The sequence below is a fragment of the Grus americana genome, chromosome 4, assembly GCF_028858705.1.
Source record: "Grus americana isolate bGruAme1 chromosome 4, bGruAme1.mat, whole genome shotgun sequence".
Classification (NCBI taxonomy): Eukaryota; Metazoa; Chordata; class Aves; order Gruiformes; family Gruidae; genus Grus; species Grus americana.
In genome coordinates, this window is record NC_072855.1 from 45,474,769 (window position 1) to 45,501,218 (window position 26,450).

The 26,450-nt window shown below is 36.9% G+C and overlaps 1 protein-coding gene across 9 annotated transcripts in view; it reads right to left on the reverse strand.

Moving 5' to 3' along the window:
- RAPGEF2 (Rap guanine nucleotide exchange factor 2) overlaps positions 1-26,450 on the reverse strand; it is a 192,404-nt gene that overhangs the window by 29,327 nt on the left and 136,627 nt on the right. For 8 of the 9 annotated variants that reach the window (XM_054823758.1, XM_054823760.1, XM_054823757.1 and 5 more), the window contains 9 exons: positions 19,569-19,700; positions 10,217-10,394; positions 8,435-8,571; positions 7,733-7,891; positions 5,973-6,125; positions 5,439-5,603; positions 2,208-2,315; positions 1,914-2,117; positions 1,705-1,813 (listed from right to left, as the gene is read on the reverse strand). In XM_054823758.1, the coding sequence (XP_054679733.1) occupies positions 1,705-1,813; positions 1,914-2,117; positions 2,208-2,315; positions 5,439-5,603; positions 5,973-6,125; positions 7,733-7,891; positions 8,435-8,571; positions 10,217-10,394; positions 19,569-19,700 (1,345 nt within the window). The remainder of the gene's footprint in view (positions 1-1,704; positions 1,814-1,913; positions 2,118-2,207; positions 2,316-5,438; positions 5,604-5,972; positions 6,126-7,732; positions 7,892-8,434; positions 8,572-10,216; positions 10,395-19,568; positions 19,701-26,450) is intronic. The other variant, XM_054823761.1, reaches the window with a different exon arrangement.

Consider the following 26,450-nt stretch of genomic DNA (forward strand, 5'->3'; position numbering starts at 1 on the left):
ATCAGAAATCATAGGGGAAACTGCAACGAAGTCAGAAAGAAAATATAAGAAGGTATGATACTACTGAGGCATCTTGGATGTTTGACAGGGCTGTTGCATCCATCTGCCAGATATATAAAAAAACCTCTCAGACTCCCTCAGCTCCCTAGCTAAGAGTCACCTCTGAGGTAGAAATATCTGATGAATTTATGAATTAGTTCTTGTACTACAACTTTTATCTTCACAAAAATGTTTATATATTTATTTAAATCAAACAAAACTGATTTGGAGATCAAGTCACATATTCTGAGAGTGAGAGGAAGTCTTCATATATAAATGGAAAAATCATCTGATGAGTTGATTTGTAATAATAAATGAAAACTGATAATTAAACCCAAGGAATTGTACAAAAAGTGGGAACGAGGGATGAGTGGGGTGAGGTTTTACTATTATGTATTAATTTTGTCATTAATATTCATCCTTATATCCGGAGGTACACAACAAATCACCAAGAGACTTCAAAAGCTTCAGGTAAGACACACAAAGAAAAGTGGAGGAGAGTAATCCGAGCCAGTAACTTTACCGTCGAATAGGAGGTGGGGGCTGGAGGGGCAAATTAGATACAGATAAATTAAAAAAAGGAAGCTCTCCTTTTGGAATTTGTTGATAAGGAATACTGCATGCAAAACACAAAAAGTAACTGTTCTAAGACTCTACTGTGATGTGATTTTAGTATTTGTAGTTGAGCAACACAATCAAAAACTTAGAAAAATACAACTGAAGAAATCAGGTTTAACACTACACATACTAAAGCAACACATGAGATCCAAAAACCTAGTCTGTGAAGGATGGTTATACAGAACTTACACATAGAGGAACAAGCACACACTGCTAAAGAAGCATATACAGATGTATTTGTATATTATATATAAAAGCCTTAATTACGAGAAACTATTGAAATATTAGAATCTTTACTGCAAAGCAAAAAAAAAAATTAAATCCCCAGAAAATAGATTTGACAAATGACTTTTGGAGATAACCTAAGCTTATTTAATCATCAGTTAGTGCAGTGACATCCTGTGGTAATATTCTGCCCTACTTATTTGCGATGCAGAACCTGATCCTGAAAGAGATACTTGGGGAACACATCACTAAATTATATAAATAATCCAAATATCCAGTGGTAAAAATCAAACAAACCCCACAAACTATTAATTACTTAGGATGCTAACTGAGGTTCTGAGCTGCATAAAGACTCCTTCATGACTGCTTTAGTACTTTTTAGAGGGAGAAGTGAAGAGAATAGACTCAGAGGGTAGCGAGATTGTTTTCACCTAGCTGGCAAGAACTCATTGTAGGCCACAATCATGGTAGGCATGGACTTATCAACTGAAATTCCAGAAGAGGCCTCTTTCTTGAGAAAGCACTAAATGTTACATGTCAAGCATGTTGTGTAAGTTTGAGCTAAATGGTTGCAATAGTTCCTCTTAACCCAGAACCATACTCTTGTGAGAGTGAAGTCACTTCATATAAGACCCTATTCATAATTTTTTCTCTGCAGTTATGAACTAAGGTATTTAGGGACCTGCAAGCGTCGTTTTTCTATTCTCCCCAGTACAAAGTGAAAAGTGTTTCAAACAAAACTATTTTAAACTATTAAAAAATAATTTAATCTTTCATCTAAATTAGAAGAGAAATTAGAACAAAAAGTGTACACAAACTTACCAAATAAATTGGTTTTCACAGTGATAGACAGATGAGTGTTATTTCTAAGGATTTCCATGGCTTTTGACAGCTGAATGTTTTCAAAGTTTTGACCATTCACTTCCAGTATCTAAAAATACAAACACAGGTAGCATTATTTTTATCTAGCGAACAGAAAAGAAACAAAAAAGGGAGGGAAAAAACCCACCAAACATTTTAACGTTACGTACCTGGTCTCCACGTTTCAAGCCTGCTTCTGTAGCTTTACTACCAAAATCTACACTGTCAACAAAGATTCCAAATCCCTTTTCTGACCCTCCCAGCAAGATAAAAGGCAAAGGGGCTTCTCGAGATGGCTTTGTTAAGGTTATCAATCTTCGTTTAGCTTTAGCAGCACAAGCAATATTTAACAGCCTCAAATGTCCACCCATTTTCTACAAGAGAAAAGCATAATGAGTTATATATAACAACAGCCTGGATACTCCCTGCCATCCCGAGTTGTCAGAAATTCCCCTCACTCTTACCTCCCTCTCCAAATTGTTCTCAAATTCTTCCAGAAATCGAGTCATAGCAGGATCTCCTTCAAAATCATTGAAGTGATTGTTCACCCACAACAATACTACCCGTGTAACCTGAAAATTAATCAATAATATAAATATTCTCCAGGAATACCCAGAACAGCACTAGTGCTAAGCCCTTTAAAAAATACTGCTCCTTAAAGCCTCTGTAAATTTCCACTGGAATCCTAAATATTATATATATATACACCCAAACCTAACTTTACTAATATGCAATCATTTACCAGGAGGATAGAATGAATTAAGTGTTAAAATTATTTTCACTAGTATAAGCAGTTGTATGTTGTATTTCATAATGAATACTATGAGTTAAAAAAATTCACACTAGCTGTATCAAATTTCATTGAGCAGGGAATAGAGCACACAGGTATGAGGCAACGAGTTAGATCCATTTCTGACTTATAACAACAATTTCCTGTTCATGTACATTTCCAAATCTGCTTAATTCTTCAAGCGCATGATCAGAAAGCTTCCGATACTGCTTTATACTGGTTCTTGAATACCACAAATCTTTAGGTAAGCCACCATTACCTTCATTAGGCATCTACCTCTGTAAAAGAGCTATTGTATGTTTAGAGAAGCAGGAAAGAGGAGCTTTTGTGAGAAGCAGGAAAGAGGTTTTAACAGCGAATACATGCAGTTCTTTTCCTTCGAGTCAATCTTTCAGTTCACTACTCCTCCTTTCTCTCCACCCCTACTCCCCCCAAGCAACTACGATTATCAAGTTCAGAAGGATCTTAGCTGGTATTTTACAGTTTGCTAGGAAAAAACCCTGAAGGAGTACTATCAATTAATATTATTGAAGGTAAAGCCACAAAATATGAGCTACATTTTTTAAAACTATATGCTTCCACTATAACATTTGATCTTAGTATGTAATTTGACCTGGAACATCAGCAGCACTTGTCCTGGCAAAACAAAAGAGTTTTGATGTCTTGAATTAATATTGATTCACGCTATTTTTAAAAAGCTTCTGAATCCAAAATGGTTGTGCTACTCAAAGTTACCTCTAAAAAATACAGCTGCATTTCTTCTGTTATGCTGGGAAAATAAGTTAGTAAGGGAAAACCTCTAAACATTTCAAAAACTAGAGCTTAATAACAAAATCTCATACAAATTTTAATCAGCTAAAGCTAACACTCGTCCATTCTTTGCATCTGCACAAAATCTAAATCTCTGCAGCCTCTTATGCTAAAAGTCTGACACCAGGCATCCAAAACCAAACATACACAGTTTCCAAGTGGTTTGCATTTTACCCCAGAAAAGCAAGTGAATTCAGAAGAATTGCTAAAATTAATGACCAAACTAATCAGGTACTTCAGAACTCCAGGGGAGTTCAGATTTCTAACAGGAGGCAACTGCACAGCACTGCTGTGTTGCAGCTCCCAACCACAGGGATGTAAGGCTAGGGGTAGCATTGCTGACGTTGGTGAGGTTTTTCCACCTTTGAAAGTGAAGATGAACTTCCTTTCTGTTAAAGATCTGTGGTGTTTTTCATTAATGTAGATGACATTGGAATATCCAGACAATGTCTGGTCAAATTTAGGCTAATTGCAGATTTTTAAAATTAGCTGGGAAGTTGCAAGCCATACCACGTAATATATTTTAAATCACTACAGTAATAGCTTCATTATCAATGCTGCTTTCAAAGCTGGGACTTACTGATGTACACCCAAAGGACACTGCGCTGAAAGCGTTGAACAGTGACTTCCAGAGGAATGCCATTACTTGTGTCACAAACAGAATTAATGCTGTAAAACCAAGCAACCTGCTGCTGGACAAAATCACCAGTAAGGCTGGATCTCAAGCGTCCCGGTCTGACTGCTACTGAGTACTGACCACCTTCATGAAGTTTTACTCACCCCTTTCCCCCTCCTCACTGCCTATCAGCACCTAATATAAAATAGCCAAAATCTTCCAGATTCCTTGATCCTGACTTGCTTATCTCCACTTGCCCCAAGCTGTTCTCGGACTCTCGCCTTTCTGTCAGCACTACTGGATGTCAGAAAGGGTCGGCTCTGGAGACGGCAAATCAAAGAGCTGCTCTGCTTTCAGACCTGATACCAGCAACTGTTCTGGCTCCTGCTTTTACAGAGGCTGAGGGGATTATCCATTGGAGGACGAGAAAAATAAGTTTAAAGAGGAACTCCAATATCATAGCTCTGAAGCCGTAACAAACCTATGCTAAAAAATATTAGCTGCAAAGCCCTTCCTCTCTGCCAAACGCAAGATCCTTCCTCCAAGGCACAGACATACTAGCATTTCTACAAGAAATACCCAGATCTAAATATAAGTTGAAAACCAAATTTCTCTTTAACGTTATTGCTATAATTCCCTTGTTTTCAAATTTGCAAAAGACACGTGGAAATTTTTACTAGGTTTTGTTTTGGGGTATTTTTGGTGCTGGTGTTTTTTTGTTTGTGGGTTTTTTTGTTTGTGGGTTTTAGGTTTGGGTTTTTTTGTTTGTGGGTTTTAGGTTTGGGTTTTTTTGTTTGTGGGTTTTAGGTTTGGGTTTTTTTACATATGAGAAAGTTGCATACAAGTGAAAATAAAGCATTACACTGTGAAGCACAATATAGCCTCAATGGACAGTGTGCCAAAATTGGATATACAGGGCCTTCTTCTTCCATCATGGCAGTTTTGTTTAGGGAAAGGATGTTTGATTGATTTCTTGTGTTTAGGTTGGTTTTTTTTAATGCTGTGTAAGACTCAACAGATTCTTAAAAATGGCTATATTTTCTAGTCTCTTTATATAAAAATAAATTATCACAAAATGTTTGTCAAGTTGTGTTACCTAGTATTATGTATGGAAAACAGAACTCAGTTATATGCTCAAATTACAAGACACAGTAGAATTCTATTGAATTGTATTAAATAAAAATACTGATTATTGGAAAAAAGCTTTCCCTATACTTGCAAGCAACTAAGTTATGTTGTAAAAACACAGCAAGGTAAAATATGGCTAATTTACCTTGCCTGAGCACATTAATACTTAAAAAAAATACAATAAAATAGGGAAAAATATTTTCTTTGTTTTCTCCATATATTCTGCCATTAAAATATGTCACCATATTTGTGTCTTATTCAGTTTAGTCATTCTCTCTAAAACATATTTTATTCTTAATAGCTTATATTTCAATGCAAATGGTAACAGGTATGTATTCAGGGGATTTTAACCTTATCCCTGAGGCTGGGGTCATTGAACCACTCCAACAACTTCTTGCCCACTTCCATTGGGCTGGAAAGAAAGGTCCGATATGTCAACAGGAAGTCTTCTATAAATGTTGGGTCTACCACAGAGTGCTCTTCCACCAAATGCATTGTTAACCTTTCAGCTGTTCCCTATTAAAAAAAAATAAATCTTCATTACTGAAATAGATTTTCAATAAATCCATTTTTTTTCTTGTAGCATGCTAAAGATGCATTACACTAAAGAGAATACTAGCATCTGTTGACTGATGAGCTAAGCAAACGTAACAGCTTAACCATTGTGATAAGAAATGTAAAAAAATTTATGTAATTAATTTCTAGAGAAATCACCTAGTTACCCATGTGCATAATTATAAAGAGAAAAACTAGAAATAATAACTGTCTATTTGCAAACATACATTTTTATAATATATAGCACTACTAATCCTGGACCTAACTTGCCAAGTTAAGAAGCTTATACAACACAAACTTTTGCAAGACATTCCCCTCTTTTGCTTTTACCTTGATGACAATGTGACCTTTTCTTGTTCCAGTGCGATCAAGCTCCCTGTGCTCCTTCACCATCACAATCTCCCCTTCCTCTTCTACCTTCTGCATGTTCTTTTCCACTTGATTGAGGATGCGGCAATAATCTTGCTGGGCTATACAAACAAACTGGAAAGAATCATTGCGCACCAGTATTAAAACGTAAAATCTTCAGAAAAAGCATTTAGACTTAAGATGCACGTAATCTATTAATAGAAAAGATGAAGTAGTTTCTCAACCTGCAAATGTGAGCCAAATTTGTCTTTCCAGCAGTTCAGCTGTAATAAGCAGATGAACACACAAGCACAGTACTTCCACTACAATCTTGCAGTTAGAGACCAAGATTCAACAGAGCAAAATGATTTTGCATTATCAGCCATTTTTGTTTAGCTGCTTTGACCTCCCCTCTGCTGGAGATGAAGCGCAGTATCCAAGCTGGTATTTTTTCTCCCATGCAAGCTTTTGTGTGGTATTTAGAAGCGTTAAGAGACTGAAGGGAAACCATAGCTTTTTTTTTTTGCTTATTGTTATAGTAAATAATTTTCATTTTTCATAGCTATGATTATTAAAGTCAATCATTAAGAAAACTAACATGTATTCAATTACGTGAGTGCAGGCACACAGAAACAAATTACTTCTGGATTAAAGTATACAGCAGGAAAAATATTTTCTACAATCATCTGCTCAGCCAAGAATACATGCAAGAATAGATATCGTCAGACTATTCCTAGCACCTACACTGTGCAAATATAATGAAGACCACCCACTACAACTTAGAAAAAGAAAATGCTGTACACACTATGAATTGCGTTCTATAACTTGTTACAAGTTTTATACCTTTGTGTCTCTTTTGGGGCAAGATTAAACTGTCTCCTTATATAAACTTGGGTATTTAACTGAAAGGAAATAACAGTATTTCTTCTGATTTAAAATTAATTTACATACCTTTTCTATTTCCAGCAGCTAGTAGTAGCTGAAACAGAAGTCCCACATTTGTAGCAAAACCTTATCCTAACAAGATACTGTTTATGTACTTTTTGAAAGTTAGATGGGCAAACTAAACCAGGTGATTCCATTTACACACATTTACACCCATTTCAAGGGGCATTTGCTGGAAAGTAATTAGCCATCAGGACCGAGCAAAATGCTTAATTCACCCAGGGTTTGGGTATAATTTTCTGGATAGGAATACGCAAATAGCAACCACATATCCAGCTTAGGCTAGTAGTTTTATGCTATGAGAAGCATTCCTTACATCTGACTGCTTGTGTTATAGCAAACATCAAGGCATTTTCCTTGAAAGGCCAGATTAGCTGAAACTAGAAGATTTTCCACTCAAACCATGGGAGAGAGAGCTTGTATTTCTTTAAGATTCAGTAGCTGAGTCAAGTAAGGAAGAATGGCTGTTACCTGTAAAAGAGCCTGTAATGGCTAATGGACCTTGAGATCCTGCTAAGGGAAAGTTTGAAGCAATGGATGTATGCACCAGGCTGCTGGGCCTCAAGTTCTGGAGAAAGCATGTAGGCAAACCTCTTCATCCAAAGTGATCCCTTATCCAGGAATTTAATTTCCCAGACTGTGGGTATGCAGGAGCCATATTTCCCAACTATTGTACAGGGTTACACACTGGAGATTTTACATATATTTGGTTTAAAATAAAACCGTGTCTGGCTATTGAGTTGCATTACATACATGTATGTACGTGTTTTTGCATGTACTACAGTCCAACACTCTACCTGGCAGTCATCCACTTTGGTTCTCATCACTCCTTTCATATATTCTTTTTCCATGGTAGGGGAAACACCAAAACTGTTCCCCATGCAGAGTATTTCTGTTCTTCCATCAGGGTACGTCACTTCCACAGAGCCATTCAAAATGACTGACCAGGAATCCAGCTACAAATCAAATGTTGCAGGACACATGAAAACTGAATCACTTAACATTGTAATATCATACCATATAGATACAACCCTCACAATTTTTCCAAAGGAATGGTTTGTTAGCACCTATTTAAAACATCTATAAGCTAGTTCACCTTAAATGTGCAACTATTTCCAGCTCAAGAAAACTGAGATCTTAAATTTATCTTCAATGATCAGGGTTTATGTAAGATTGTTAAAAAAAAAAAAAAAAATTTAAAAAGGGAAAGAAGGTTTTAAAACATCACCTGAACACCAAAATAAACTCCCAATCCAGCTTCCAATGAAGGAAGCATTTTGTATATTATCAAGAGTATTTTCTTCTGCTTTTAATGCATAAGAAATGTTGTGTGAATGCGTAAACAAAAGCTTTCAAACTAATCCAGAGCAAAAAGAGGTTTAATTTACCTGCCTAATGTTACTTTTTTTTTTTTCAATTGAGCTACAAAAGAGGACCTTAACCCTGTGGAATCTGGGATGTTTGGTATAATAGCAGAGTCAAAAGCAACTTCTACTGACCTCTTCCCCATCGTTTAGTACAATAGTTCCCGCTCTCTCCACAACTGCAAACACCATTACAGCACAGAGCTCTCTCCTCACTGACATTGTCATGTTGGCAAAAGCAGGCAATTGATGCATGAATTCCAGTAGTTGTTCTGAAGGAGAAAAAGCCCACTGAGTCGTGCATGTCAAAACAACAAAGCACAGTAAAGACAGTTCTTCAGCAAGATGCCGGAGGCTACTTAAGCTAAAATGCTGCACAATCGTTTCTGTATACTAATAAATCATGTACAGTGCCCTGTTGTAATTACTGGGTATTTTGTAGACACAGACTGGCTGGTCATATTATCAATAGAAGCCCTGCAAAGTAAAAGTCAGCATAATGGAAGAATTGTAATGTAACTGAGGGCTCTGAATACAACCAATGATATCTGTAATACTCCAGCCAGGGCAATAACTCCTTAAGACTATGATGGGCCTATATAAAACACAGCAAGACATTAAGAAGGGAAATTTCACAAAACTGAGCAAATTCATTGGTAAAGCCATCCCTTCCTAGGCTAGACTTAACAGTAAATTGTACTTGATCATCATCTAGCGGATTCACAAAGTTCTCCTTGGACAGACCTGACAGGATTACTGTCTTAAAGGTGACTACTGCTCTGTCTTCTGCATGCACTGGAGCTGCACTTGTACTCAACAGTGAACTTATCCCATATTTTCACTTTTTAAATTGCTCATAACTACAGAACTCAATTTTTTTTAGTAGTCCTGCTGAGGGATGCTAGTCATTTTTGCATTCAGTTTGATCTAAAATACCTACTGAAAGAAGTCAATACGACCTTATCATTTTCCTAAATTTTTATTTACTCAGAATTGCTGAATGGTGAGGTTAGAAGGAACCTCTGGAGGTCATCTGGTCAAACCCACTTGCTCAAGCAGGGCCACCTATAGCCAAATATCTCCAAGGAGGGAGATCTCTCCACCACCTCTCCAGGCAACCTGTGTAGCACTTGGTCACAGTAAAAAAAAAAAAAAAAAGCATTCCCTGGTGGTCAGACAGAGCCTCCTGTGTTTCAGTTTGTGCCCATTGCGTCTGGTACTGTCACTGGGCACCACTGAGAACAGCCTGGCTCTGTCTTCTTTACACCCTTGCTCCAGCTATTTGTACGCATTGATGAGATCCCCCCAAGCCTCCTCTTCTCCTGGCTGAAGAGTCCCAGCTCTCTTAGACCTTCCTCATATAAAGAGATGCTCCAGTCTCTGAATCATCTGATAATCAGCCTTAATCATCATTAAGTCATACTTTGATAAAACAAAAAAAAATTAAAACTCAGCCAGTGAAACAGATTAGGTTAGAAATTGTAAGAATTTGAATTCTAGTCCTGCTTTGCTTTCAATGTATTAACCTGTACGTTAACACAGCAAATTAGTTTGATTAGATGCACATTTACATACAGGTCTTAGCAGCCCCAATGTTTAACAGAAATGTATATCTTTGCTTTGCCAAGCTTCTGTCTAACTGTTTTCCAGTTCTGATATCAATTAGAAGTTGAAGCTTGAGATCAAAAGGGCCAGCAACTAATAGTGTTCACCCACATTATGTGTGTTTTCCTCCTCTTCTTTGGCGGTACGCATTCACTGGCTGAATTTATAGCATTTATGAATTACCTTACAGAATAAACACTAAACTTACCAACTACAGAAGCCAGTGATTAAAATAAAACCTCAAGCTCAAAAATTAATTTATTTTTGGTGGAGAACAAGTTTGACCGTATTTTACTACATTGCAATACTTACCTATGTCATCATCTGTCCTGTCTATTGGGTCTTTCTCCAAGCAGTCTCTAACAATATCCCTACTCATCAAAGGATCTGATGCCCTTTCAATGTCTTCTTCGTCGTCATCATCCTCAGAATCCACTGCTGTCTCCGGCAACCCACTGAGATCCATATCACCAGCCTCACTTTCTGTAGCCTAAATTCATGTATAAACAATTAAAAAAAAAATGAAAACATTCAAATGCTTCACTGCTACTAGTTTTCTAGTTAAATGTAGAGAAATTAATTCTGTTACCTAGCTGATCACTCAAATTCACTCAATATTTTGTATATTGCTTTTTTCTTTACATATGTTTTTAAAATAACTTACAATTAATCAACCCAAAACCATTGTTTAAACAGGTCTTTTAACACTTGTTTCAATCAGCCACACAAACAGGATTCAACAGACATTATTTAATCAGTGAGTCTTGGGGGAATTGAAGGCAGTCATATTTCAAGGAACAATTTCTTGAAGTATTGAATATATTTTTTAAAAAATAAACAGTTTATTTAAAACAGTTTCAGTTCCCACCCCAACTTTACGTTTTCAGATACTCAGGAATACACTGTAATTTTAAATAGACAGTTTTGGGCAGTAAGTACAGCATCAAAACGCAACAGGAATTTTGCTGTCTCCCACTAACCTAGGACTGGATTTTTCTTTTACAATTCCAGCTGAACACAGTTAAATACAGCTTTCATTGACCGATAAACTGTATAAGAATTTACAGATGCAGAAAAAATGCGAAGTCACTGCTTAAACACCACAGATGGACTACTTTGCAAACTGGCAAATTTAACCTACTTTAAACTGTATTAAAATGAAGGAAAACATAGTCCATATATAGCCTGAGGTCATTAGTATAGCACCTAAAGGTAAATACATTTTAATGATTTAATTTTAAGACCAAACACTTAATAAATCCCACAAACATTTGTCTGTCATGGCTGATAAAGCTGCTTTTTCTGAGAACCTGATTTAATACCACGGCAGCTGCCAAGGCTCAGCTATGACAATTTTTAAGGAAATGTGAGTTTCTAATGAGCAAGTTTTAAGCCATGGCTCGAGAAATCAAGTTTCACATGCCTTATAGGGATGGTTTGTTTCCAAGACTCTGGAAGCACGCAACACATTCACATCTACTTTAAAAATACTACATGGAGCAAACACAGCTACTAAAGCCTGTTTTAGCGATCTGTCTCTCACACTGGTAAAAAACCCCACCCAAAACGAGGTCACCCTCCAAACATAGAGAAGGTAAGACAAATTACGTTGGTATTTTCCTAGAATCACCTTCCCTGTTTCTGCCTCACTAGCTGTGTCTGACATCTGTTACTGTCACGGCCTCACACACGGCCACCTTATGAACGGTAGCATACGGCTGGACACGGATCAGGGCAGCGACTGTCATTCTTAAATGCTTCTGTCCTACAGCACGACACAAGCCTTGTAACAGGGTCTTGTTAATATAAAGAGCACGATAACAGCACCTACGTGATATTCAAATTATTCTCACTTCGTAGTTTGTTGGTTTTGAAGAAAAAAATGCTAAGCATTTCTTAAGCAGTATAAAGATGGATGTTACTGGCATACAAACAAACCACAAAAACGATAGCGCTGATAGCCGTATTTTCATTTGCAGTCTCACTGTGTTTAACATCCATGTTCCCTATGATGTATTTGAAACAGTTGCTGTAACTACTCTTTCAAAATAGCCTTCATCAGAAGTGACTGGTGGAAAAAGTAGTGACGATAGAGTCAGCAGACACACAGCTTATGACACCAATCTGTCAGAATCAGAAGCCTCCACCAGTGACAATTCCAGTGACAGTGGGATTCACCAATTCACAGTCAATTTTGCAAACCTTCCCATTACTAACAAGCGCCCCTCCTACCTGCCCAGATTAAGCTCTCTCAAAAGCACGTTAGTAAAATGAATGCAGAAGTAAATTTAGTCACACAATGCTAACATACATGAGAAAATTCCACGTATTGTATAAAATCTGATTATTAAAAGACTAGTTATTTGACTATCTTAAAACTACAAAACAGAACTGGATAGAAGTTGATGCTGTTTCAAAAAAAAATTCTCACACTGAAATTAAGTGCAAACATTGTATTCAGAAAATACTTTAAAAATACTGCTAAAGGCTACAAGCATTTCCCAAAGAGGATCACTTTTTACCGAGCTAATTAAATCTTTTTGACAATTGAAGTTATTGTTAGAAACCTGAATGATAAAGGAACTAGTTCTAACTTACTAGTTATCAAAAAATACAAACCACTGCAACAAAGTTCAGAATTGAATGCAACAATCCACAGAGTAGTAAGAAAAATTATTAATTTAACTTAGAACGCCTTTAAAAATAAACCTTATCTTTTGAGAAAAAAATATCTTTTTTCAAGTAACTTTCTGAAAATATTATGATTACACAAAAGTTAGAAAAGGAACACAAATGTAGCCTTTCCACATAGGCAACAGGCATTCATAGTAGTAAAGTATCAAACAACTCATCCGCCAAGGACTCTTCCTGTTTATACATGCAGAAAGTTTTGCATGAGTTTTGTTACATTATGAAGAATACTCAAATCTGTCTTCATGGTAAAAGCACACACCAATTTATCTACAAAAACATTGCAAATAGCTTCTTTAGGCTTAGTAGCATGCAGTAGCATACTTAGTAGTATGACATTAAGTATTCAAAGTCCTCTTGCTGACACGTTAAACTTCATAACCCACCTACTTTGAGTACTTTTGTACTCCCTCATGTTTTAGAAAAATCCAGCATGTCCACGCAGAAACACAGTTATGAAGCAATAGCCACGCATTTATGTAAAACTAAAGGGAAAACCTTGATTAGCTCCTTTAAGCACAGGGGCTTCCTTATAAACCTCCACAGCAGAAAATCCAGAGCACCAGGTGAATACCCGGCAGAATTTGTACTACAGTCAATCACGAGGCTTAGAACTTCTCAGGGCATGTAATCAAGGATGAAATACAACTCAGGAATCAGTGCTTTCATAGGTGCATGTTGTCCTTTGTTTCGAGAGTAATAAGAGAAATTAGCTTCACTTAAATAAATCTAAAGAGATTGCATGTAAGAAAAACGCTGTTTGCAGCTTAAAGTACAAAACAATGTCTCTCCAAACTCTGAACACCAGCTGCAATAAAAATTTTCTTCACAGTTGGAAAGATGGCATGAGAAATTTGCTGAAGCTTCAAAGGAATCACATAATAGTGACAGCCTAATATTTTATTTGTCACATCACCAACGAGAAAGCCAGGAGACTCAGACAGACATTTTCAAGCCTGGGGTGAAGAGTTATTTCACATTTGGTACCTAAGGAGAATCTGCACAATTTTAAGCAGTGTCTATAAAGGCTAATACCGTACTAATATAAAAAGAGTTGCTCCAACTGCTAAGGATCTCCAAGTCCAAAATCACTTCTAGATGCGAGTGATAACAGCTAATTAAACAAATACTGTGAAAAAACTGGAAAAAGATGCAAAGTAAAGGAGCCTTGTGTAAGTTCTCAGTTAGCCTTTTGCTCCTTGACTGATTTGGGGGGGGGTGTGTGGGGGGGTGAGCATGTGTTTAAAAAAAAAAAAAAGAAAGAAAAGAAAAAGTACTATCATTCATTCCCCTTACATCAAACTGGGCAGACTGGGGAAATGGAAGACCCTGTTGGTCCCTTTAAACTGGTATGAGAAGAAACTGATTAAGCCCAACTGTACTGGTCTTTCATTTTTTTGGAGGCATCATGAACACAGACATAACGAGAGAGGCGATGGACTACATGAACAGCTAAAGATGACGACCTCCTTCACTACCTCATTTCTTTCTCCAACCAATTTTGGGGTATCTGTTGAGAAAAATATTAGAAGAGCTCAAGGGGGATGTTAGCTCATCCAAGAGATCTATATCTTTACACAGTCAAGTAACTCTCCCTCCAATATACATGCTTGCGCATGCGTGCGCGCACACGCACACACACAGACACACCCCCCACCCACCCACCACCCTTACTATGGGAAAGAGGGTGAGAAGACTTGGAGAACTGCTTACAAGATGACCTTCATGGTCATCTTTTCTACACTGGTTTGGGGAAAAAGCTTCCAGCTGAGCATAACAATATAAAGAGAAAAAAACTAGAAAACCCTTAAACACATTAACTACTGATTTCTTAGTATTTTAAATAGAATATTTTAGCCTAGACTTTTTGGTTTTGATTTTTATTTTAACTACTTTCTTTAGGAAACATTAAGAAAAAAATGCATCATATTGAAGAATAAATCCCCTTTGTGACAAATTGTCAGCACCTAAATCGATAATCCAAAATCTCCAAACATGCAAGAAAAACAACACTGGGGACAAAAAAAAAAAAAAGAAAGAAAGAAAGAAAAAAGCATAGAGGAAACTTGTTGCGCAAAGCAAAAATATGTTCGTTGTCTGGTGCAGTCCTTCAAGTCCATGAAGCTAACAAAGAAAGCATCCATGCTCAGCCCAAAAAACCCACCCCCACCTTATTTTTTGATCGTGGTAGTTTAAGAGCTAAAAAATAAACCAAAAATGAAATTAAGAATGTTTATTAGTGAAAGCATTCATTTTTTTACTTCCTAATTTTTAAGCCAACACTGATAGAACACACCAAGAACATAGGCACTACACCTCTCGTGAAATCACTTGCAAAAGTCTCATTAGCTTGAAATATTTCCTCCTGTCATATAGACATATCGGATCCAGCTTCTCCACAGAGAGAAATCATGGCTGGGCTTTTGTTTTACATGAGCTTTCAATTCACTGGATAAAAGTTTACAGTATCAATACATTGCTACGAAATTCAATCCATGTAATTACAAGTTTTTAATAAACAAATACATATTATCATATATATTACAATCAATTATAATTATTACATGCACAGAAATCATACATAAATCTAAAGTAGTAAAATTATTTTTTCATACTCCACTGACATGAGTGCAAATGACCATGAAATACATTAAAACTCCTTCAGTCTAAGATTTTTACTGCACTCCCTCTTCATATTTGTTCTCTCATTATCCACTACAAAATTTACAACGGATCTGTCACAGGAGTCAGTCTGAGCAGTTTTCCTCCCTAGAGATGGAAAAACGTAACCACCAGGAACAGCGTCCTCACCCATTGCCAACTAATTTCCGCTTTCTCAAAACCGAGCAACGCTTGCTGAGACCACAGGCATACAGAACAGCAACTCTGGAACTTACTCCTAGGCTGTAAACTGCAGAATGGATTAGAGGAGCTGAACCCACCAGGAGCGAGAAGGTACTGCCCAGCTCTTAGCTGAAACTGCAGGGGAAGGAGTTCAGTAGGACATAGTTTACCTGAGCCGTTTCAGACGCTCTTGCATTACCCAGAGCCCTGCACTGCAGAGGCTGATACAGTCAGAAAGACCGACTTAATCTTAAGGCAAAACCTCTTTATTTTGCATACAGCGACTTCGGGGCAGGCTGCACGGACTCTCTGGTTTGCGAGATAAAACTTTGGACGCTCTCGGGAAGACCTTCTGGAAGGTGGACCTTTCTTGTAAAAGTTACCGTATCGGACTCGTGAGAAAACAAAGTTGACATCTTGAAAATTTCCAAGCAATACACACATCCTGGGAGGGTGTCGGAAAGGATGTTCCCGGTTTCCTGTACCGCCAGGAGTATCTGGGCAGACACCAGAGGGCACGTAGGGCCGGCAGGAAGCCATGGGCTGAGGACAGGACAAGGCAAAGAAAGGCTGGCAAAGGACAGAGCTGAGCCAACACAACACAACGACACCTTCCCAAAACAGGGAGGGGCAATAACACGCGTTCACGGGCTTAAACCTCCTCGCTCTCAAACCGGGATCCTCATCTGGTAATATACGTGACAGGTAAAGGAAGCATTTAGGAGCAATCAGGAACAGGTATTTGCTTCCGTACAGGAAGCATTACCTAAGCACGAGAAACAGGAGCGAGCAGCCATACGTGAGGAGCAGCAGTGAACCATTTGCTTTGCCAAACCAGCACAAGTGTTGTTCTTGGCAAATACAAGCCCGCACACAATCTATTAACAGTCAGCATCCCCTTCCTCTCCAGTCACATTACAGAGTCAGTCACTTTATGAACTTATTTCCTAAAACAAAAAGTAACAACATTTAAGGACCATACTGATTGGGACCTGAAATATTTTTGAGACTTCGGTAGGGTAAACACAAAGGATTATTTATTTTATTTTGGTAAGTACTTCTTATCCTAAAAGAAGTTCTTTCATGTGCAACGTTTGACAAACAAATTTAGTTACAGCATTAATATTTAAAAGGAAATATTCTCAGCTCAATGCTGAAAGCATCTGAAGATTCAGCTTCATGATTTATTAAAAAAAAATCTTAAAAGGCCATGAACGTATTTTCACTGCAAACAGCTGCTCTGAAGGCTACAGAACTAAAACTTACTAGGATGCAAGACCTGACATATCATTAACTCAGATTTCAAAGGTAAAGATCCAATTAATAGAATAATTGGAAAAAACCCAGCATTTCTTTTATTTATCAATTGAAGGATAAGATGGCAATCTTTCTAAATCATTCCTTTCTACTTAGGCATAATGAACATAAGTCCATTCTACTGAACAGAAAAATGACGTTATATACCTAACATAAGAATCAGAGGAACAACAATACTGAACTTTGCCTAAGACCTCTTAAAATTGAAGTAAAAAAATAACATGTAGATGATTTGGTTATGGCTTACTGTTTTTGAGAAAAACACTTGGGAGAGAAGTAAAAGGCAAATAATTGAGAGAGAATGACTGAAACAATCTCAGTTTCAAAAAGTATTTCTGTTAATATAATCCTTGACCCGAGAGAACTGAAATTACAGCCATTTTATTTTGTTGTGGCATTTTTTTGGCAGTACTTCAACCTAACATTGCTGCAATACATTCCTTTACAACTGAAACTGAGGTAAGAAATTAATGATTAGCAATGTGAGGAATCATTAAATCAAACAATACTTGGTACCGTAAAAAGTTAAATTCAATAATTTAATCTTAAGCTTATCAGTTTCAACAACCGAACTTATCAATTCATTTTTTAAATAAATGCTTCTTCAAGTATGTGTATTACCACAAAAACATGAGGCTACATTCCACAATACATGCTCATATTTCTCGATGTTGATAAGACATAAGTAATTTTAATAATTACTGTAACGTTGTACAATTACACAGTTCTCAATACATCTCTGCCAAGGCATCTTTAAATTAGGTGTTAACTGTAGATTTAAGAAACTAGTTAATATTTTTAAGACCATCAAGAATGACAAGGTATCCCCAATATTTTTTTAAATTAAATTGAAAAGAATATTTAAAAAATGTTCCCCATAAAAATATTTCACGAAACCATTAACTCTTTTCAAACACCAACCATCCCATTGATTCCATTACTGCAAACAAAACTTATTATGGGATTCATACACCAGGTTGGTGACTACAGAAACATGTATTTCTCTGAAGCTTCTGTACGGTTGTTTTTCTTCAGTTTTCCAGAGATTCAGTGATCCTTTTCTAGTTATAAAAGTTTTGCTGAAACTCTGCAAAAATTTACTTCCAACTTGTCTAGAGAGTAACTGTATGACTGTAACTAAATGCCACCTACAACTGTGTCTCTAGAGGTACTTGTTATTTTTATGTTAAAATGTAAAATCTTTGGAATGAAAGGTATGAAAATCTATAGAAGACTTGAAGAACAAAGCTGATTTTACATCTTCTTCACCCTCATGGTAAAAACCTAAATCCTGTCTCCAAGTAATCCCCTCTCAGAAGAAATTCTGACAAACATACTTGACTGGCATATGCTATGCCCAAAGTGTTCAGTTACTTTGACATTTTTCACAAAAATAAACCTTTGCATTATTGCAATTACTATCTAAATTGAACTGGGACCTTTTTATAGCCTATCTTCTCCCACAGAAAAGCCTACAAGCTTTTTCACCTGAAGCAGACTACAGGCTGCATCTATGCTCACAACTGAACTTGTACATACTTGTACAGAAGATGCTTTTCCCATTGTTTAAATGGCTACATTTGCATTTTTAAAAGCATCCTAACAAACATTATTCTAGTAAACAGTACTTATTAACTAGAACTAGTATAATTAATTTTTTTTACAATTGTTGTGATAGAACAACATTTTGACTTTTTTTTCAGAACAACAAATTGCTATATTTTCTTATCAGAAGGACAAGTCCTCCTCTTTGACACTGCAAGAACTGTAAACATCACATGAAGGATCTAGACCTTCAGATTTTTTTTCCTAATTTTTATTTAGAGGAAGTACACACACCCCAAAGTGCTCTAGGGGCCCTCTGTATCAGTTTCACAGTAAACCTCTCCAAACTCAAGCTGCTCCAAATGAACAGCATAGATCTTTATGACAAGAAGCACCCCCAGAAGTATAACAACTTAAAAAGCCTCACCAGTTCAACCTCTCCATCTTTCCCAGGACAGCCAGAAGACACAGCACTACTGAGATGCTGGCACCAGGTCTCTACAGGGTGGGGAAACTGGAATATGCCCCTCAGGTCAGGCCAGCACGGGCTGCTCACTGCTTCTTTCTCTCTCCCTACCACTGAATACGTTCTAGATGTTGAAGCCAATACCTCTAGGAACTGTAAAATACAGCATCAAGAAGAAGAAAAACCCCTCACGTTACAAGGTCCTAAATCTACAGTTTTGAAATTCTGATCCAGCTCTTAATCATCACACCCAGCTCACGCACACTTTTCATTAGCAGATCTCAAAGTCTAGTCTTCTAGCCCCCACTGCCACAGCTGTCGTTTTACACGTGGCAAATCGGAGACACAGGTGAAGTGTGGAAGCCAGGAACGAAACCCCTTTACCCCCTAGGTCCCACCAGGGACCTCTGCTGGAGAGGCCACGCTGGCTTCTCCACGCTGAAGTTCAGGAACATTTCCGCCCTCAAAAGTCACAAATTACAAACAAAATTAACAAAGCACAATCCTGCAACGTTGCCAAACTCTACACCCCTACATTGCTGACTCGGATCCTGACCAAGGCAACACGCCTCATGTCGTTGTGCTGCAGATTACTTGCTGAGTTTTCACAAACGTCAGATCTAGTATGCGGCAGATAAAACCCTGAAATTATTACAATTCAAACAAAAAATTAGTGGTTTTGAAATCTATTGAGTCCTGCTTCAGACAAAACCTGACAATACACAATAGCACAGGTGTTCAGCTATTAATGTCAAAGCTGTTGGCAATTGCACCTCCCATCAGCATCCATTCCAGTCTTACCTGGTAGATATCAGAAAGGCTGCTGCTTCCTGAATCACTAGTGATGCTACATCCTGAGTGACTAGATGAAACGTGGGTCACCTGTGGGTGGAGACTGTCAGTAAGGTGCAGCTTTGTGAAATCTGCAGGAAGCTATAGGTGGAGCAGAAAAAGCATCATTACAATTTGAGGTAGATACACAGCAAAATGAATTCAAATCATTTATGTTACACTTTACTCTCTGCCAGTACCAAGTGTATTAACAAAACCATTGGGGCTTGAGAATGCAGCATAAAAGTTTGAGTTTTGCAGTTTTTTCAATTCATGCAGAGGTCAGCAAAATACCAACAAATTGCTGCAAATATAAGGGATTTAAAAAACCCCAACATGTATCTGAGGACAAACACCAGTGAAGCGATAACCCTTATGCCAAAACTCTTCAGTATCTTGCTATAGGGTTTGGATAGAATTAAAGCACATGTGAATATTGTGCTAGCTTCGATACCAATGGTTTCCTGTAGAATGGGGATTAACAGCAAGTCAAGTCACATACTTTAAAACAAACCAAGCACTGCTCTGGATTTGGCTAACTCTTTTGCTTCTGAAGTTGACAAAGTACATTAGAGACACGTAAAATCTAAGCCACCGTGCTATCTGTTATACTTTGAGCCAAATAATATGAAGGCAAATAGGAAATGTGGGAAGACTGACACAACTGCAAAGAGCTACAAATCCTGAAATGAGTGTGCTCACAGGTGGTGCTGAAGAACAAATCGAGACACTGTATTTGATCATTTAACAATCACCCATCAGGATTTGTGACTTATATTTTTACTATTGCTTTATGCACACAGATCCCATGAAAATCTTTAAGAACTGCAGACATTGCCAGACTGCAAAAAGTGAACTTTGATAAAGGAAAATATTAGCATTTAAATATCACTTCAGACAGCAATTTCAGGGGCAAATTACTCCTCTCCCCAAGAAGCTTGCATCCCACCACTAGTTAGTAAAAATACGTCAAATGTATCAATTTTGGTATGCAATAAATGCTTCAATAATTTTAAAAAACCTTTTCTCATTAATTATTTTTTCGGTTTGTTTCAACTCAGACAAGGTAGATAGATACTCTCTATGGAGGTGTGTTTGTACCAAGAACGTCGCCCACAGTGTATCCATCCATGTCAGTTACGAATGCTACCCTGGCACTATTAACATTCTCCCTGGATGGAAATGAAATTAAATAAGAGCTCATTCAGCATTAAGATGTAGTAAGTCGATCAGTATAAAAGGTTATGAAAAAAGTCATCTGCAAGTCACAAGAGAGTGTGATTGAGAAAACGATTAGCTCTGGGCAGTTAAAGGTACTGAATGATTTTACTGATGTTTGCCCGGTTTAATCCTGTTTATGGAACATGCCCTGAAAGATCCCTGGCTTTAGGATTTGTGGTGAAAGCACAGACAACTGGAAACCTCATTTAGAGTGACTGGCATTTCCTATTCTAATATACCTGAAAAGGATTTCTTCCTTATCACAGCATGACTGCATCAGCGATAGCAAAAATGGCTACATTTTAAATTATTCTTTCTTAGTATTTTACCTGAAAGAGGGGCTAAAAACAGGAACCAGACATTCATAATCCTAAAAAGCTTCAGTAAGCCCAGAGGTAGAGTTGATCTTCACATACCAATCAACAAAGAAAGGGCAATTAACAAAAGCAATACTCTAATAGATACAGCCATGGATGCTGCCTCCAGAAAAAAACTAATTATGTTCACTACTGTTGATGAGATACCAAAAGGAGAAAATACGGTATGAAAGAGTGCCTTAGTTATAGTATCTGTTGTCTCTGCTGCTTGCCTTTTCAATCTGTAAATCTGAAGTAAATATGAAATCCATAGGGAGGTGCATATCCACAGTCTTGAGCCCAGCCAAACATGCTCTATTTTTCATAGTGCCCTTCAAATATCTCCATGTCATTAACAATTGCATTTATTTTTTATCAATGCAATAACAATTATTAAGAACCTTACATCAAAGCAAATCCAGTTAGCATGTTAAAAAATGAAATCAAACTATGTTTAATTTAATGAGTGCACTTAGTGTTTTAAATGAACCGCAAGGATTTATGTTTTGTTACTACAGAGGCAATCGGAAAAGGCAGAGGATTCTGCAATAACTGATGAAACACATCGCAAATAAAAGCAAGCCTTCTGGATTTTTTTGACTGTAGACAATCAGCTGAATGTTTGGTGATTGCTGGTTTCAGAGTAACTCCTCAAGTCAAAGCCATGCTGCATGAGCAGGACTTGCCAAGTGGTGACAGCAGAAGATCAGAAGCAGGCATTTTACTCAGGGCAACCTAACTAGTCACTTTGATCCTAATCAAATAGGACTATTCACAAGCAGAAAGCACATGCTCACATCTTTGCAGAATACTACATCTCTGTGCTACATGCCCGAAAGCGGCATCCGCTTCGACTGCTCTACCCCCAAATAAGTTAAGGTGAGAAGTTGTGCAAGGAAAAAAAAATACAAAAATTAAATAAGCTGAAACATTTAAACTGTAAGCTCAATTAAAAGTGTGTGTGAGAAATATATGCATTTCTATCTTAGTCACATACTGCTATTTTAAATATTTAACGTACAGAGTTGTACCCAACAGGGGGAGAGGGGGGGAAGTAAAGCACTGATGGCAATGAAAACCCACATGTGCTTAAGTCTTCCATGCAAGAGGCTACACCTGTCACTCCTGGACCACAATCTTTGGGAAATGGTTTTCGGTAAGCAGAGCAAGAATAAAATGCAACATCCAACATCAGTAGTGCCAGCAACCAGCACAATGTTGTTTGACCCACACCAGGGTATTTACATCTAATTTCTTACTTGCAGTGGAACATGATTAGAAAATAATATCACGAAATCATGCTATTATGTTCAGTTAAAAAATGGCTAGGCACATCAATCTCTGCTTTTGGGAAACATGACAGCTAACTTCACTACAACAGGTATATTTGCTGTGCTACTGAATATCCCTTTATTACAAATTTTTTAAGCACTCTGTGCTTGTATTCAGTTATCATTCCATTCAACAGCTCAGTACTGACTTTAGTATTCCGTACATTGGTAAAAATAAAGGTTTTCTGGGAACGTTTTAACGTGCGTACAGGCTAGATCTAGCCCATGCTTTATCTTCCAGACCATGCAGCAATATGAGACAGTCTAAGGACATACCCTTTGCCTCAGCAACATCACCTATCACAGACTGAAGACACCACAAATGGCATCAGAACTGAAGAGTCATTTTTCTCTTGCTTCCCATTGTCATTAAACAATGGCATAGTTTTAAAGAGTCATTCAAAGTAATAAGGATCAAAGGCAACTTGTATATTTTACATAACAAGTACTTATTTTTCTGCAACAGAACTAGGCTACAGCTTTGCTGAAGCCAGCAACTACAATATTTCTTAATTTTATTGCTGAACACTTGGAGTTGCAGCATCAGAAGGAAATAACAGACATAATAAAAACATAGCAGGGTAATTTAGAAAAATTAATGCATGATTTGTTCTTAAGTAAATACAGTTTCAAAATACATTATATGTACACTACATTAAATAATTAATAGTCATTAAAAGTCTCAGATAACTGTCCTGATAACCTATTTTCAGGACAAACTTTGTAAGTGAGAAACACTGAGGCTGCATATGCATAGATCAAATGAAGCGTAACAGGGGGACAAACATTTTTAATACAAACCAGGAACCAATAAAATAGTTAACACCAAAGCCCTAATCTTAATTTGACAGAAGTTGAAACAGTATTTTATAAACATATATGTAGCTTCTAGTAAGTGAGCATGCGTGCGTACATACACACATTTAAACAGTTTACACACATGAGGAAAAAACAGTTCCTCTGGGAACTCCAAGCTTTTACTTCTTGAAAACCCTAAAACAAATGAAAACTTAAACAATTATGTGAAACTGTCTTAGGGACAAAGAGGTATCTCCATTTTGAACTGTACAATACCTTAAACCCTATCACATCTTCTTATCTTAAAAGCAGCATTTTATTACTTCCACCCTCAAAGTGAGTCACTGCTTTATGCATGCAAAGCTAACAATTACTTTGCTCTGAATATGTTCCTCCTATTTTAAGAACATCATGATTTTCTCCTACCTTACAGCGTGCCTTTCTGTATAACAAAAGGCAACTTCTATTGCAACTTCTACTCAAGAAATCATTGGGTTCATCCTACTAATACAGTATTTTTTAAAAAAGAATGTATTTTCAGAATATTTACTGGACAAGAAATTAAAATCTTTGAATATAGCATAAAAAGGTATGAAAACAGCTAAACATGAGTGAAATGACATAAAAAAATTTTTCTTGCTGTAAATATTATTGCTTTATAGTTTTTTTGTTGTGAGGGTTTTGAGGTTTTGTTTGGTTTGGTTTTAGTTTTTTTAAATACAGTTACATGTGAAAACAAGTATAAATGCAACAATGGGAAAGACAGACACAAGAATGTCATTTCAAAATACAAGAGAAATTCTGGTGGGAGAGCTCCAATATAATACTCATTTTAGAGCAAACATATCAGTTAGCATTTTATAAACAAAGGTCTTCAACTGAGGCCGGTCAGAACTTTATCAAAGATTTATAAAGCCTGCAAGGCAACTGAAGTGCATCTGCAGAAAGATGGAATTTAAGAAAGCAAAGGTGTAACATTCTGTTATGCAGTTCCCAATGAATGATCCTCTAGGTAATTCAGTGTCACTGAGACAGGCCAAGCAAGTACGGTAGCCTAAGACAACACAAAATATCGCCTTTATAGCCTCTGTTTCCACTTTCTGAAGTTAAAGAAATGTAAGCACACACCAATTCTCCAGCCTCTAAACAGATGTATCTAAGCACTTATTCTGTAGTACTTCCTTACTAACAAAATAATATAATAAAAGCCACCATAATTAAAAAAAAATGTTTATTTCTTGTATAGATGACACACTTAGTCCCACAAATCTAAATAAGTAAATTACAAAGTTATTTTGGTATCCTGTATCTTTTCTTAAAGGAAGAGCAACAGCAGCCAAATAAAATAAATCCTATGCCTTAGCCTTTCCCATTTTTTTTCCCCACCAAGACATAAATTTTAAAATGTTTATTGCACTACAAGAGTGTAGGTCACCAACCCAGTATTCTTCAGTATCCTATCAATTCAGTAACATTTTATTTTATGTAATTGTTCATTTTTATATTAAGTGTTTGTAAGTCTGCTGTATGCATTTTAAGGTTGTATGCAGATTTATGATATTTAATGACTGATGGAAGAAACACTTCTAGTAATGGTGGGTATTCATCAACATGCTATTTCAACAAAATTCTTTCACTAACCAAGAGAGACATCAAGGAAAACATTTTTATGGTTCAGTGACCTAAAACACAGCAGTCAATGTAAGTAATTACAGAATAATAAAGTAATTTCTATCGATTCTGCCTGCACACATGATGCAGGCTGACATGTCCAGTGCAGAGTTAAATTTAAAATAAAAGTTTAAACTATACGCAGGTCAAATTAGGATGCAATTCCCATGGAAGCAGGATTTCCTTGTACTTAGGGGTGGGATGGAAAACATTTAAGAAGTTTCTATGTATTTTCTCTGAAAACTTCAGCAAGAGCAAAATAAAAACCTTCTGACTTGAATTATGTCTTCTGTACATCATTCACTTTACACAATAGTATCTCATGTATTTTGAATCTCCAAATTTTCCTCAAATAGACATCTTTATGTGAAACTGTGGCTCGAACTTCATGAAGACCTACTCTTAAAAACATTCTTTATCTTGACTACAACACAAGACGCAACCCATGTTCTGAAAATAGAGCATTTGGGCAGCATTGCTGTGAAGCAGTTGTTTATATACAAAGCCCACAGCAGAACAGTTCTAACAATAATCATCGTAAGGATCTTTTCTGGCAAGCTCTTCATATTTTCCTGCAGTGATAGTTTGCTATAGGTAGCCCCCCATAAAACTATTCAGAAGTTTAAGCTAATGTTCAGAAGTTTAAGCTAATGTTCAGAAGTTTAAGCTAATGTTCAGAAGTTTAAGCTAATGTTGGTCTCAGGGAGAGAGCGAGACAGAGCAAGTGCACGAGAACTTCATTTTGTTTCCCTTAGAAAAACACACAATGACTGCCACTTACTGTATGTCTCGTAGCTCTCAGCAGCTAATCCTATGAGCATTTAATGCATTGAACACAATTATCCTTTGCTTGAAGGATTATTGACTTCTGCAGAGGGACAGAGGTGGTGAAATGTAAACGGGTATCTGGGGAATGGAGAAAAGCTCTCAGGGACAACTCTTTTCAAAGGAAAATTATGAAATGCATCGCTGACACACAACCATTCTTATTTAATGTAACTACTTTATCTGCTATTATTTCCTTTTTCTTTTGACAGCATTTATGGCACAGGTTCAATGCAGCACTTTATAAGGAAAAATCATATCATACAGGTATTTACAGTGACTGCGAACCAAGAATACAAAAGGAAAAAATGCAGAACTGATTTGAACCAAATCATACTAAACTGAACTAAATCATACTGAACTAAATCAGGCTAAACAATTCTCCAAAGCTCTTCTCAGGTTTTTGAAATTCTGAACTCAAACAATTATAATGTATTTACAATGAGCAACAAATCTGCAAGATCAGAATATTTTTATTTAGAATCTTACTCAGAAGTCTGTCTCAGTCAGACCTGGTAAAAGCATAACTTCTTCATTGGACAACAAAGGAAAATTTAGTACTTTTAAAATGTGGAATTTGTGGTGGTTTTAAAGTTAGAACAGTTCTGCTCCAGGGATCAAACTAAGATGACCATTCTATGACTGTTTAA